This window comes from Montipora capricornis, chromosome 3, assembly GCF_036669925.1.
Source record: "Montipora capricornis isolate CH-2021 chromosome 3, ASM3666992v2, whole genome shotgun sequence".
Taxonomy (NCBI): domain Eukaryota; kingdom Metazoa; phylum Cnidaria; class Anthozoa; order Scleractinia; family Acroporidae; genus Montipora; species Montipora capricornis.
This window is the reverse complement of record NC_090885.1, coordinates 38,304,293-38,316,792: the sequence shown is the minus strand read 5'-3', so window position 1 is coordinate 38,316,792 and position 12,500 is coordinate 38,304,293. Positions and strand designations below refer to the sequence as shown.

The window sequence follows — 12,500 nt, the reverse complement described above, 5'->3', positions numbered from 1 at the left end:
GGATGAATGGTTTGTTTTGTCTTTTGAATTTGGCGCGACTGTATTAGGTTCGACGTTTGAAACCGCAGCCGTGCCATCGTCGTGCCACTGCCAAGCCAAATTCATTTGAGTTCTGCACGGCAGTAGCACGACGTTTGGAACAGGCCTTATTCTAGGAATTGCACCCGTACCACTTCAGTTACACGAACTAACCGACCATAACAACAATTATCGAAAGTTAACCTTTTTTAAAATAGTAGCTTAGACTTAAATGGTGTTGATTAGCGCCGTTTAAAATGGGTGTTTAGGCTTAAGGACTACTTGAGACCCTGTGTACATGTAGACCAATCAATAAGTACTCATCAATTCGAAATAGTATTTTTAGGGTAAACCAACAACATGGAAACGTTTCATTGATGGCGTTTTCTCACTGTGGGACGTAGATAAACAGGAAATCAACCTGTTCATTGCACAAGCAAACAACTTCAACCTAACTATAAAGTTAATTGCTTAAATTTCAGAAAAGGAGATTTATTTCCTAGAACGACAACAGTATACAAAGGAAAACGATTCGAAAAAGAATCTGTTCTCCATATCAAAACATATCACCGGCCGACTGAAACCCTCCAACTGCTTGAAGCATTTTACCATTTTACCCTCCCGGTGTCAAGATGGGTTTTATCAAAGGAGAGGATAGTAGGCTTCTCCGAGCAAACTCTTCAAAAAAGCGTTAAAGCAAACTGTAAAATGAAGGCTTCAGAATTATCTGAAACAACAAACCCATAAAAGGGAAACCGTGCAGGTCTGTCACCATTCTTTCAAATTTTTGTTTATAGCCTGACAGAGGGAGACTGACGTTGTTAAGTTCAGCCGAGGGACAACCGAGTTCTTGAAAAACTAGGTCTTAAATCACTCAAAAACTGCAAGGCATTCGCGGCCGCACGACATGCGCTCGACAGTTCTTCCTCCATGTGCCCAGAAACCAAAATGGCGGAAAATGACCCACGTCAATCACGGTAATGCAATCACGTGTTGCATACTTAATTAAAATGAAAAAAATACAGCGCAAAGACCAGCACAGATACACATATAGAACGAATATAAAATAAAGAGAATAAAAAAAAAATTTGCTTAACACATATTTAAATTAATGGACAGAGATGTAAAATTTATCAAAGCAAAATATAAAAAACATCCAGAAAGAAAGATGCATTACACAATAAAGCTGTTTGAATACTGACTGTAAAGGTGCGCCATAGTTTTCCACCTGAACACGAAAAGCGCTGCTAAGAGCTTTAGCTGACGTAGTATGGCCGTTTCGCCGCGTCGAGCCACAGGAACCGAGCGAAAAATGGAGCCTCGATTATGTTTAGGTGAGTCAAACTGGGTTGAGCCTGCGATCCAATCGAAAACCAGTACCTGGTCAACAGTCAAAAAACAGCTAACCTAGATGAGCTCTAAACTTGAGTCCGCGATATGGTCACGTGATACTGGCCAACGGATACCTTGTCTTGACAGCTGTCAATTGACCATAACATGGATGTCCAATAATAAAGATTTTTTGTAGGAGTGTTTTCTTCACACTGAAGAAGGGTTCCACACCCGAAACGTCTGTGATTCTAAAAAAACTACTGACACTTTCTGATATTTATTTTATATCACTCTACTTGTTTATTCAATATCAAAGATGTATGCTGTAAACTAGCGTGATGCTGGTCGCATTGGCATACATGGATGGGTGGACGTACGGACGATGACGTCATAGCTATAAAACCAAAATTTCTCGCATCGATAGGCTACCATTTTTTCTTAAATATGGCGTTCCGCGCGCGGACCTTCCACTGTTTAACTATGTTAAGTTGTTGCTAAATAGGGATACTGAGTTTCTTCGTCTTGGAGTCGTTATTTTTGTCAGTGACGTTTTGAAATATAGTTTAAATTAAAACTGTACGGTAAATTCAGGTAATTCCGCAAACTTGATAATTTTCTCTACGTAGCTGATGACACTGGTGTTTTCCAAAGCATTCATGCCGGTTTGCTTCAATTTACAAAATTTCTGACGAGTGATGTCGTTAACTCGATTACAGTCTTTTCTGTGGGCGAAACCACTTTATCTAGAACTCATTTTAGTTCCACACCTGAACAAATTTCCTCTCAATGGATAGCAATTGCTGTTATTGTCAAAGTTTAGTTATTTTTAAAGTTGTATGATTGTTTCCAAAAAGAAGAACAATAACAACAAGCAGTTGCAAATACAAATACAACTTGAGGTTTTATTGGGCGATACTGAAAGTGCGCCTTTACTTTTGGTTAGCATCTGGACAAAGGAAACTATTTGTAACACAGAAAAGCCGGGAAAGCGCAAAATCCTAAAAGATTTTGACAACAGAGGGATGTACAAAGCGTCACTGGTGGATTTAAGTTGCTTTCAACTCCTTTATTAACGCAACGTTTTCTTTTGTTTTGTTTTTATTTTTTATCAGTAGGATTTGGAACCCAGACACTTTATATGGCTTGCAAAATTCTAGTATTTACTCTTCCCCTTAATTCGAATTATAAGAGAGGGAAGAAACATTGCTCGATCCATTTTGTATGTTGCCGTCGCCTATTAGTTTTTCATCGACTCGTCACTTATTTCAAGATGTACCGGTAGTTTGCGCTCGGCGAACTCGGCCCATACATAAAAAGGTGAAAAACAGTCGGTGATACGACGCATTAATGTTGGACTGGACCAGAGTTATTTTTCAATACTTTTAAATTGATATTTATCTGTAAACATTTTATCTCTATATACAATATTTACACAAGTCTAAATGAGCCAAGCTAGCTAACTTTACAATAGTTTAGTTCCTGTAATTCGAGCAGGGATTAGACTAAAGCCAGCTTCGTTACTTCATTCGTGAACTATTCTAGCTTGTTTACAATCGCCAACTTGACGGTTAAGAGGATACAACAACATCAACTGAAAAAGTGTTTGCGGACCATTAATTTAAAAAAATATAAATGAGTTGTAGCAGCGTTACATCCACGATCTCATAACAAAGAGTTTCGGAAAAAGTTGCAGAAAGAAGATTCTATATACTTCCTTTACCACTTCTCGTAACGTTGCAACGAATTTTACGTTGCGTCCTGCAATATGTGTCGCAACGGTTCGTTGCATCGGCTGATCGAAATACTACTTTGACCTTATCGAAAATGAGAGACTGTTGCAAGGAACGTTGCCAATCGTAACCCCAGTCGATCAACTTGTTTTGCTACGCGAATCTTTCGTTGCAACACAATTGCGACCCAAGTTGCAAAAAATAAATTGATCGTAACGTATATTCCTGATTTCAAAACAGTTATAGCCAGTCGTGGATTGTCAAGTACCTGCGTCCACTACTTCTAAAATTTGGGAATAAAAAACAGTTTTCCCCGCTAGTCAAGCGCATCTATCCGTGGTAGCGTCAAGCAACCTTCAGAATCTTTTCTTCGTTTTCGTCTTTAAGCTTATTTCTTATCAGTTATCAAGCATTGAAATGTCGTTTCACCGCAAAGGGAAATGTGGTTTCGGTGGATGTTATCTTACGTTAACAAGGTCAAACATCGCCGATAGTAGAACAAATAACACATAAAAGATGTAGTTTCAAAAAAGACGCTCAATTGAAAATGGAAAGCAGTTATTTGTTACGGTTGTATCCAGAGTGGATGCGAAAAAAAAGACTACGTTTAAACTAGAGCAAAAGTTTCCGGATTCGTCACGAATCCGGAACGTTTTAGCACCGGATTCGTTTTGTTGTTTACACGCAAAACATGAATCCCGTATGAAAAGCTTCCAAATTCGTCACGAAACCGGAACGTTATGAATTCAGAATCCAAAGTGGAGCTTTTGTATCCTATTTAATGGAAATCTCTCCTAAAGTTTTGAATGTCTCTCAAACGAAGTGTACGACGTCATATCTTAAAAGCCTAGAAAAATGTATAGAGACACCGATTTACAAATTCAACGTATGCATTAAAACCCTCTGATAAAGCTTTCAAATTTTAACCCTTTGGTTGAACTACTTCATAAATTAAAACGTAAATTTATATTTCACATCACATAGCCTTTACATATTTCTCAACACAATGACAGAACAAAGATTTATCAGTTTTGGTTCCCATGCCCCTCAAGATCCAAAAAGATATGGTGAGAAACTCTGGAATGGGTCAAAGCCTACGCGCAGGCTTCCCGAAGTGCCCCTCCAGCAACCGACTTTGAGCGTGTGGCAGTAAAGGCTATTCATTGACTAAAACGGGTTTAGGGTTAAATAATGCACTTCAAATCAAAGTACGAGACTTTTGTCACCGGCTTTTGATGATGCAAGTTCTCTGAAAGGGGTAAAGTTACAGATTTTTACCTGAAGAGCACTATTCGGATAGTACGTCTGGGCCCATACTATGAAGCGGGCTAGCTCTGTAAACGGGTTTAATTTCTTGTAAAATATTGGACTATTATTGGACGAGGATAAGTATGTTATGACTAATTATGCAGATAGCACGATGGTGTTAAATGTGGAATAGCTTGCATTTCTGTAGGAAGCTATCCCACATTTATCCAAAGTTTCTGGATTTCAAGTTAAGTACCGGTAGTCAAGATTTTCAGGAAACACGATGGTGTTATCGGAATAGATCTTCGGTCGAAGGGGGTATCACCCTTTGAGGACTGCCTGATCCACCATAAAAAAGCCAAAGCGATTATAATTGTATACCTCAAAAATATAAATGTTAGTGTTTTGTTAGTGCGCAGCATCAGTAAGAAGGGCTGTAAGGAAATACTCTCTAATAATTATATGGGCGACTGACGTCACTTACTACACGGATATAGTGAAGTATATTTGTCCGCTGCCTTGAATTGTGTGAGTTATGAGAGCCAAAGGAATAGGATACAGAAATAGTTTGAGTGAATAACGACTGCTGTTGTTTGCAAACAAACACCTATATATACCTGTTGGTTCCTTTTGAACCACTATCTACCTCTTTTCTCACGTCATTTTTGTGCAGCCCTAAAAAACTTATGATCGGTCACCCAGTATGACATAAAACTCTCATCGCAAGACATAATTTATGATATAAATATTTCTAAATACTACCTATTCTACTCTCTTCCATTATAGAAAGTCCAGTTTCGGTCGATACTGTAGCGTCAAGATTGTATTACCCTGTGAAATGAACCGAAAATGGCTAAAATGAGATATCAAGCACATTTTACATTATGACTCACCGACACAGAGGTGAATAATTGTTTCTGTACATGAACCACTCAAGGTGAATGATTACACTATAGCGAGAAAAAGAACTATTCATGCTGACATTTGATATACCTTTAATCTCTTTTGAACGATTTGCTGTTCCTTGTAACTGGACAATTTCATTATCTGTGTCTGTTGTGATAGGGTGAAGTGTATTTACTTAGGTTTTGAATGGAATTCCCTCTCTAAGCCTTAAAAGAATCTTAGGGTGCGTTCGATTGACCCTATTCCGGAATAAGAATAGGTGAAGTGATGATTTAAAACGGTCTGTCTGGCGTTTTGAAGCCACAAGGATAACAAAGATATCTTTAAAATGGCATTTTAGCAGGTGTTTGACAATTTAAATGTGGATCTCCGTAAAAACGAAGGATTCCTTACTTCTATTCCATGTATTCGTATTCCGGAATACGGTCAATCGAACGCACCCTAAGTCTAGACAGTCGGTGCAACAATATTAAACAATGCCCATAAATAAATACTCCTACCATTTGACAATTTCATACTGAGAAACATTTCAGTTGTGCGGAAGGAAACCCAAACTGGGACAGCAAAAGAACAACAAAAACACCTAGGCTATTCTAGATGGCTAACTAGACTAATAATGCAGACGGAAAATACAATAATAATAATAATCACGAGTTGTCATCAAAATCGGAATAGTTTGTTTAGGAATCTATAATCAACCGAGAACAACTGGAATCAATATGCAATTTTTGCTTCATCGATGAAATAGCTCAATTTCGACGTATTAAATTCACTCTTAGACAAATGGCATTGTCTCGAGCCTCTGGGGGAGAACCTCATGCAAATCCTTATTCTAATCCCCAGCGCCTCGGTGTCACGTTTATTGTTTGACGTTGAATTTTAAAATATCGAAATTGGCCTGTTTTAAAAATAAAGGCTAAACGTTTAGATAATGCAAAACATGGTCCCGAATAGTGAAAAAACGTTTAGCCAATGCTTAACAAAACCAAGTCATTTCAGTTTCGGCCAATCATAGAACATATAGGCTGTCCATTGAAAAAAACATTGTCGAGGAGGCACGAGTAAATGAGAAAAGCATTTGTCTACCCGAAGAAACTATCTCTGAAAATAAAAACATTGCTGAAAATCACGGTCTAAGTTAGACTTCGTTTGACAAACCTGCCTATAGTGTGTACGCATGGATATCTGTAAGTTGAGGTAACTTTTAACTAAAAGGGACACTGTCGTGCCGTTTGCCAATATTCCATAAACCGTCAATCCGTAAACACCTTGATGGCTTTCAAATCTCTTTTACATCATTTCGTTCACGATTCAAGTGAATCTAGAGCAAAAGGATCGGCCAAAATATGTGTTTTGTCGACTTTACGCGAGTTACAAAACGAACACTTGAAAACATTCGCCCCCAAAAACAGGTCTATAAAAGATAGTCTGCAGATTAAAAGAGTCATTGAAATTTAAGGGCATCAGTTTTGTCATAATTTTGTGGCTGCCATCAGCTGAGCAGCGTCCGTTGGAATTTCAGGGTTACTAAGAATAGCATGAAACTGTCCCGGTTAACTTTCAGTTTGCCTATACGGTTAAGAAGTTATCTCACCTTTATCCGCCATCTTGTCATAAAGACAAACTCAAGCGTGTGATCTTTACCCATAATCTCGCCATTGCACATCACTTCAACCTGTCAAATTTTAACACCTGTTCAATAATCCGAAAGCACACTGGGTAACGAAAACGCTCCCTTAATCACTTAAGCCAGGATCAGTGTCACAAAGCCGATCAACTCTAATCCGAGATGACAACCGAGCGATAACCCTTACCAAGATTTTGTCACGTTTACTATCAACGTTTTCATAAAGACCTTTAGCATATTAAAAAAATGAATCCTTTTTGTAAGATAATTGCATGATTTTGCAATCAGTAGTCTATGAAAAATTAAATTTTGAGGAGAAGACAGTGTTTATTTATTCCAAATTGCAGGGGAAAATCATGTGATTACATACGAATAATAAACATGAAAATTTTCGAGAATGTTCAAAAATCACGCAGAAGCAACGCATGCGAATCGCGAATCACATATCTAAATTTTGCGCCATCCAGGGCAAGCATTCGATTGGCTATCTTTGACATTCTTTGATCATTAACCAATCATGTAGATTGCTTGGTTGGTAATTTCTTTTTCTCTGAATTTCCACTCTTCTTCTCTCTTCTAATCTGGCATCGTCTTACCTGAAAACTGCACTTTTCTCAGTCAATCGATCAGGAGTTCTTTTCTGTAGAGAAAAGAACGCCTGATCGCAGGTTCTAATCAATCAGAATGGAGGAATTCTTCCATGTACGGTACATTATCAAGAATGAAAAGCGCCGTCTCAAGACTAAAGTTGGAACTACTGTAGTTATTAGTAAAACAGGAAATGTAATCAAAATTAATCTTTAGAAACGACTAGCTTCATCTAGCATATAGGAAATGGTTTTTTGCTTTTCTTACACAGCGGAAAATGTTATCATCTTAGTGAGAGGGGGTTGGGGATCTGAAATATGCTGAGGCTTTTTTCCCTTCATCCGAATTAACATGGGAAAAAACCTACAACTTTCAAATCTCTTGAAGGAAAAATGCGTGGTTATTATCTTTACAAGTAGCATGCACGGCTTTCGTGCGACTTGAGCAGTCCTCCTTCCGCTCAGTCAGTCCAGCGTATTATTGTTGTTTGGTTGCACAGACCCGTTCCCTGTTGCCGCCATTTTGATTTAAGCGAAAAAGCCGAGGTTTCCCTCGCACACTGTGACCCCATCAAATAAAGTCAACTCTATTTGGGTCTATTGCATTTTATTCTGCTGACAATAGACCAAAAGATAGAAACCAAAATCGCGGCTGACGAAGAATTAACTACTCAATTCTCATTTCACGGATTTTTTTTTTCTCCTCATCACTGCTTACGGCCTTTGACGAAATCACGTTTCACGACTGAAAACGACTTTCGCACATTTAAGGAAATATGGCATAAGCAACTTACACCTTTAAGAAAATCCCTTTACCACCTCTGTCTAGTCTGGTATGGCTGATTACGGCTAAGCTCACCTGATCAACGGCGGAAAGTTTCAGCTTGAGTTTAAGGTATTTCTTAATGTGGCCGATAGTGGTGCGAGATGAGCAGCGGATGTACTTCCTGACCAACTCCCACATAGACCCATTCAACCTTAAGTCTTCGATTGAGCTGAAAGTTACATAACAGGACAGAAAATTCTAGTTAGAAAAGTGACATCAATGGAAAAGAATTTTGTGATGTTGAATCCTGTTAAAAATAATAATAATAATACTAATAATAATAATAATAATAATTATTATTATTATTATTATTATTATTATTATTAATAAATTTATAAGGCGCAAATATCTATATAAATATATTCAAATGCGCCATGTATCTAGTAATATAAATTATGCACAAGAAAAAAAAAACAAAGAGATAAAAGTTAACCCAACCTAATCTAAGCCTGATCCTAAAATTATATGATAAAATAATCATGATTCTCAACTAAATAAAATGCTGTTTTAAAAAGTAAAGTCTTAACTTTCCTTTTAAACTGAACAATCAACTGTGTTAGATTCTCTAATCTCTCTAGGCATATTATTTCATAACGTTGGAGCAACGAAGATAAATGCGCGATCACCGAGATTTAACAGAAGGATAACTAAGTAAAGTAAGATCAAGTGCACTAGATTTCCTTAGGTTATATCTGGACTCAGGTTTACGTGTAACCAAAGAAGACAAATATGAAGATGCTAGACCCTTAAATCTTAACAATCAACATAATTTTGAAATCAAATTTAAACTTAATAGGAAGCCAAATTAAGTCAACCAATAAAGGAGTAATACGACAATATTTGGTTTCATTGCATATTAGGCTAGCACTCATATTCTGCACTGACACACTCGATATTCTGGGAGGCCATATAATAGACTATTGCAGTAATCAACTCTACTTGAAATAAAGGCATGAACTACTGTCTCAGTATTTTCTTCAAAGAGATATTTTCATATTCGTCTCATATTGTACAGATAGTAAAGGGTAGAATTGCATGTTTTTGTAACATGAGATGCCATCGTCATCTTAGAATCAAAACATGAGCCTAAGTTTCTTGCAGTTGCCACAGGAGTGATGACTGATTTCCCGACACGAAGGCTAGTGATAGATACTTCAGCAAGTTGTTGCGATGTACCAATGATCAAAAATTCGGTCTTATTTAGTTTCAATTTATCATTCGTCATCCAATTACGAATGTCATCAATGCTCTCCATCTTGGCCAAGACGACGTCTTGATTAACACTCTGAATCAGGACAGAAGGACAAATAGAGCTGACAGTCGTCTGCATGACAGTGGGTCTCTCAGAAAATGTTTCCCTACAATTTCAAATATCTTGCTGGCATAAACAATAAACAGCAACGCCCCAAGACACGAACCCCGAGGTACTCCATACTCTAATGTAAATTTCGCAGAGAGTATGCCATCTATTGATATTTGTTGAGTTCTACCAAAGAACCAAACCAGTAGAGTCCTGTATCCTGAACACCAAATGCAGATCTCAGTCTCTCTAATAAGATACCACGGTCCATGGCATCGAAAGCCGCACTCAGACCCAATAAAACAAGCAAAGTGACGTGCAGTGTATTTATGTTTAGTCACATATCTTTTTTTCACTTTCAAAAGCGCTGTCTCGGTGCTGTGAAACCTGCAGCGTCGGAAACAGACTATTGGAGTTAATATGATGCTTGAGCGTTTTAGCAACTGCACTTTCAGTGAGTTTGGATAAAAATTGTAAGTTACTAACAGGCATATAGATTTTAAATATGGGTTCAACATCATCTTTCTTAAGCAGAGGAAGAACCAAAGCATTTTTCCACGCAGACGGAAAATCACCATGCTCTAAAGAGTGATTAATGACCTTACTGATGATTGGGAGGAGAATATCCAGACAGTCCACTGCCAATATTGTAGGAATCGGATCCAAGCCACAAGACTTTCGATTAGATGCACAGATCAACAAGTTAAACATAACAAGTTAAATTTGGAGAGTGGATATTCTACCTTGATAGTATTACAACAGGTAGAGTAGTCCTGTGGTGTATGATTCAGGGTCAGCACGAATTAATATTGGCAATCTTTCTCTCAAAGAAGGAACCCATCTCATCAGCAAGTTGCTTTTTGTCCTGGCGTGGTGGCAGAACAGGATCACGTGTAATGTTCATGAAGATGCTTTTGATCATTACTATTGTCAGCAATGAGCTGATTATAGTAGTCTTGCCGAGCGTTGTTCAACAGAAAAATCACAGTTTCTCCTTTTCTTAAACAAAATAAGGTCAGATTGACGTCTCGTAGTTCTCCATTTTCTCTCTGCCCTCCTACGTTGACGTTTAGCTTCAAGAAAATCATTATTCGTTGCAGCTGTTAGGGGCATGCGGGCGCAGAAAGTCAACAAAAAAGTTATAATAAACATTTAACACTAAAGACTGCAATGCCGTGTAACGATCTATGCATTACGTTGGATCAACACAAACAATGATTAAGCATGAATACACCACTGTTCGGACAGATCAAACAACGTTCACGAAGGCATTCTCTTCAAAATGGAACTACGGTCGGCCAAACCTAGCATAATCAGCGCTCAAACTAGAAAGAAGACGCAGACAGCTGTTTCGGGCTTGTTGGCCCTCGTCAGTGCGCCGCAGCCAAACACAATAAGTATCACCCAACTAGTGGAATAATGCAAATCCTGCATCATGATTGGCTACGCTAACAGTCCTCGAGTAGCAAAAAGCGTGACGCTTTCTTTCGTTTAATTCTCAATTAAATACTTCTTTAACTTGCATTTGCTAACTTTGTTATTGCCTTTTCTGTCCGACTAGTTGGGTGATACTAAAACAATTAGACCCTTCGCTCTCAAGGCCACGGGTCAATAGTCCATTCGGCTTCGGCTCATGGGCTATAACTAGACCCGTAGCCCTTGCGGGCTACAGGTCTAATTGTTAATAAGCCTCAGTGACATTTCACCTATCTCATATGTGTGGCTAGTCGTTTTAGAGCTATAAGATCAGATTGCGCAAGGGCCACGTCACAAACAATTGCGACAAATGGCCAAAGGACAAACCTCAGCTGATCATGCCAGCGCCGACCGTAGTTCCATTTTAAAGAGAATGCCTTCAACGTTTCTTGATCTGTCCGAACAGTGGTATGTTTATCTTATCATTGTTTAGACTGCAAAACAGTCGTATTTTTTGCGAACGCAAGCGACACGGTAAAATAATATTCAAACGAAAGGTCTGGAGCGAGTGTAGAAACGGCGAGGGAGAATGGTGAGAGACGCGAAAAACTACGGTTTCTCGCCTCACACGCTTCACACGCGAGGGTCACGCTTACGGCGCTTCGCGCCTTCCGAAAATGGAAGAAAACGACTGTTTTGCAGTCTAATCATTGTTTAGATCGTTACACGGCACTGCAGTTTAGCTCCATCGTAAGTTCTCCTGAGCGATTATTCGATATCGTTCTCGCTGGTACAATGAGCCCGACGTAGCTAATCGAACGTTCGGTAATCGAACCCAATCGAACCCAATCGCTCGATTGGGTTCGATTGGGTTCGGTAATCGAACTTAATCGAACTCACAAAAAAATTTTGCCAATCGAACGCAATCGAACGGTCCAACAATCGAACATAATCGAACACCACAACAATCAGAAACACGAACCAGTTTCATCCGGCCTGAAACAAAGCGTTGCGGTCAAATAAGTTATTTATTGGCTTCTATTTCAAACACGAGTGCAACAGGCAAGATGTCGGACAGGGCAGAGGTGAAACTTACCATTCTGGAAGCGGTGGTAAAGGGCTACCACGAGTGCTCTTTCGCCGTCCATGTTAATTTTTGTTATTGGTGTTAGTGTTATTTCTTTTACATTTAATGAACTGTTGTGAGATCGAAAGTCTAGCGTACATTGCTTGTGTTCTGCAGCAGCTTCTCCAAACACCACTTGCAGTTTTAATAGAAATATACTTTGAGGTAATGAGGACACTTTTAGCTTTAGTAGTAACTATTTTGTTCACACTGTACACTGTTGCGTGCGTCCAGATTCAGTTGCAGTGGTCTTTTTCAAGTTATCTAAGCGAAGCTTTAGCGACGACGGTATGAATCTTTTAAAAATATCCCCGTTTGGTGTTATCCCGAGCGATATTCATATTGTGAATGAATCTATTTCGAATCAGCTAAACAATAAAGATT

General features: G+C 38.6%; 1 protein-coding gene across 3 annotated transcripts in view; it reads right to left on the bottom strand.

Moving 5' to 3' along the window:
- Nucleotides 1–2,719: 2,719 nt before the first annotated feature.
- Nucleotides 2,720–12,500, bottom strand: part of LOC138043064 (polycomb group RING finger protein 5-B-like) — a 30,975-nt gene continuing 21,194 nt past the window's right edge. For all 3 annotated transcript variants that reach the window (XM_068889178.1, XM_068889177.1, XM_068889176.1), the window contains 3 exons: nt 8,308–8,443; nt 6,829–6,909; nt 2,720–5,159 (listed from right to left, as the gene is read on the bottom strand). In XM_068889178.1, the coding sequence (XP_068745279.1) occupies nt 5,109–5,159; nt 6,829–6,909; nt 8,308–8,443 (268 nt within the window). In that variant the 3' untranslated portion in view covers nt 2,720–5,108. The remainder of the gene's footprint in view (nt 5,160–6,828; nt 6,910–8,307; nt 8,444–12,500) is intronic.